Here is a 3,155-nt window from a genome sequence, read left to right on the forward strand (position 1 = left end):
CTGCAGCACACTCTCCCCCTTAGAAATGACACATAGGAAAAAAACTTTAGAGGTAAACGCACTTTAATACGCATGATTGACCCGTAAACGTCTCTCTGGACCAAACAGTTGTGTGCTTCACTCGATTTAACAGCTAGCAGGTTAAAGCTTCAAACGTACAAAGCCATAAAATGACTGATTCTGCAACTGATAAAACTCAGCTCCTCAATAATACATGAAAGCATTACGCATCATGCAAACCTCACGCAACAGACAAACAGTTGACACACACAGACCTGAAACACAGAAGAGACAGTGTTTAAGTGGCTACTGGAACAGTGTACTCATTAACGATTTGATAACCGAGGTTATCTCGTTGATTGTGTGATGCCTAATTGATGGCATCCGGTGCAATCAGACTGGCTGAGGTGCACAAGTTTGGCAAATCTGAGGTATTTGTGAGTGCAGATTTGTGACACTTGCCTCTTCAGAGGCAGACTTAAAGATGGCGCTGAGTGTCCCTTGAACAGCATAATTTTGGCGAATTGCAATTTCAAAAGCGAATGGACAGAATTTAACCAATGCACAGGGCGGCAAGGCTATAGATCTTGCAAACACAACACACAATATAAAACGAATATGGTCCAGAAGTGGTCCGTGAGTTCCCCAATAGTGCATTGTTCACATCATGTATGGGCACAACTGTCATCCATTAACAAATTTTTGCCTTTGATACACTTGTATGGAATTTGGTATACACAGGCTGCCTTGACCCATAGAAGTAAAGGGGTCACTTGACCCTCAGTTGGAGGCGAAAGGATCAGGCCCCGTGGAAGACACAGTGGAGGATGTGGGAGAAGGAGTAGATGGAGCTGAGATAGATTTCTCGGATGCTGCATCGTCCATTTTCTCCTGACTGCTGTCCGAGGATGTAAGTTTGGCTGGCAACAGCCCTTCTTTCTCTCGCTTTTTTTGCTTCATCCTCCGGTTCTGGAACCAAATTTTCACCTGAGTCTCATTGAGTTGCAGCGCGGCTGCAATTTCTACACGGCGCGCCCGGGTCAGGTACTTGTTGAAGTGGAATTCCTTCTCTAGTTCCGTCAGCTGTTTGGTTGTGAAGTTGGTCCGGACCGTATTCGGCTGACCAGCATAGCCATACTCACCAGACCTCCCTGCAAAGAGGAAAACAAATCACTGTAACTCTGAAGAAGAGGGTTTTTTTCTTCTCTGATCAGAGTACACATATGCCTTGAGACTATACTGTGTCTGTGCAACAAGGCTCAACTTTTAGGTACGAGCCAAATAGCATTAGCTACTCGAAAAAACATCCAACAAGGGCCTTAGAAGAGATTCAAATATTATACAACACATGTGTTATCACACAGGTGGATTACGTTAAAGTGAAAGGATCTAAAGTACTACATTAAAAGTTAAGTTCATATATTAGTGTTTCGTGTGCTTATTTTATTTTTTGAAAAACTTCCCAGTTTAAAGATTTTGGATCATTTATAAGACAGCATTTTTGTGCATCCGCACTTTCACCCACTATAGGCTACTTGGCACCAACCTGTTTTTGGTGGATTCCTCTTAACTTTCATCCAGTCAAAAGTCTGTGCAGACGATGCGCCCTCAGACAGAGGTGAACAGCAAGCCTCCAGATGAGCTGCATGCAGAGGTGACAGCGGATTTGAACACCCTGGATAAGGGGGCGCTTGCTCGTGCCCGCCGCTGTAGGCAGTGTGGCTATACTGCAGTTGACCCAGGGGGGCGGCACTGTAACCATGGCGATGCTGAGAAACCATGGAGGAGGAAATGTTACCAGAGTACATCAGTGGGCCGCACTGAGGGAACGCAGCTGCGGTGTCTACTTCCTGGGCGAGGGCATGGTGGTTATATGTAGTGCAGAAACTTTGGGGTCCATAGTTAGAGCTGCAGGCCGGGTGGGCCCCATAGGGGAGACTTAGAGAGCTGGCATTAGATTGGTACGACCCCGTCTGGTGAGAGACGCAGTCAGGAGAAGCTCTGCTCACCATGAAATGGTCATCCACCCCGCAGTTGTTAACAGTGGCCCCGCACGACTGGAAAGTTGTAATCCCGTGGTCCGAGTGAAAAGCCCTAACAGTGCATGAGCCACCTTCCCCGCTCATCACCGTGTAGTCTAAGAAACTGCTCATTGTAGCATTTTTTCTAACCGGAACGAGGGACCGTCCTCTGCACAGACAACCCCCTGATGTCTTCCTTTCTCCCCTCTTACCCCGAGTGACCGTGCCAATCTTTACCTATACTAGGTCTTATCAGAGAAGGGAGGGGGTCGCACGGGCCGATATCAATGAACGGGTTCTGTCACGTGGGCCCGGGTCAGCCAGTGAGGTACTTGTCCTTATCCCTTTAGCTGGTGACAGATTGGTGTTTGAGGGGCTATTTAAATTCCAAGCACTCGTCGATCAAGGTGACGCGCGTCGCCACTAATGTATTGGCCGAGCAAACAATGAGCTGCGAGGCAGACAGCGGTGGACAGCTTCGGGGTCGCATGAAGAGCGGGGCCACTGTTAAAACTGTTTCTTCTAAGCTCCACTGTGCGCTCTTCCACGACCACAGAGGGAGATTAACGTTTGTCCCTCTGCACCCTCGCCATGAGGACGACCTAGCACTCTGACCTCAGGTAGGTATTTTTGGAACAGAGACGAGAATAGGTGTGTGTGTGTGTGTGTGTGTGTGTGTGTGTGTGTGTGTGTGTGTGTGTGTGTGTGTGTGTGTGTGTGTGTGTGTGTGTGTATGTGTGTGTGTGTGTGTGTGTGTGTGTGTGTGTGTGTGTGTGTGTGTGTGTGTGTGTGTGGTGACACGTGCGCATAACAGTTACGATTTCATGTGTATAACGGTGTCATTATCTTCTAGTTGGATGGATGGGTGGATGGATGGGTGCGTGTCACTGCCACGGGCTATCTGTGGGCTATTAATGTCACATTCCCTTGCGAAATGTTTCACTTCATGCGTGAACATTGAGAAAAATATTGTTACAGAGTGACGGTGAAGGGAAGCAAAAGACAGAAAACGTATCTCCCGTCACAGACCGCCTTTTTATTTTGCACAACTTTGTTTCCCCATCAAGGTCGCATTAGACGTATATGACTGCTCGCTTTGCCGGGAGGTCACAGGTGATGAAGCGACAAGACAAC

General features: G+C 47.7%; 1 protein-coding gene across 1 annotated transcript; it reads right to left on the minus strand.

Moving 5' to 3' along the window:
* Positions 1 to 206: 206 nt before the first annotated feature.
* Positions 207 to 2,219, minus strand: hoxa1a (homeobox A1a). Its single transcript, XM_026156389.1, has 2 exons — positions 1,547 to 2,219; positions 207 to 1,151 (listed from the first exon to the last, which is right to left on the minus strand). The coding sequence occupies exons 1-2, from the start codon at positions 2,151 to 2,153 to the stop codon at positions 781 to 783; spliced, it is 978 nt and encodes a 325-aa protein (XP_026012174.1). The 5' UTR covers positions 2,154 to 2,219; the 3' UTR covers positions 207 to 780.
* Between the last annotated feature and the right edge of the window lie 936 nt (positions 2,220 to 3,155).

Source organism: Astatotilapia calliptera, chromosome 22 (genome assembly GCF_900246225.1).
Source record: "Astatotilapia calliptera chromosome 22, fAstCal1.2, whole genome shotgun sequence".
Classification (NCBI taxonomy): domain Eukaryota; kingdom Metazoa; phylum Chordata; class Actinopteri; order Cichliformes; family Cichlidae; genus Astatotilapia; species Astatotilapia calliptera.

Bases quoted from the DNA above. Each gene is read 5' to 3' on its own strand.
- hoxa1a (XM_026156389.1), bottom strand. From the start codon at position 2,153: ATGAGCAGTTTCTTAGACTACACGGTGATGAGCGGGGAAGGTGGCTCA. The intron at 1,152-1,546 runs GTTGGTGCCAAG...TCCTCTTTGCAG, and splicing joins GAGGAATCCACCAAAAACAG to GGAGGTCTGGTGAGTATGGC.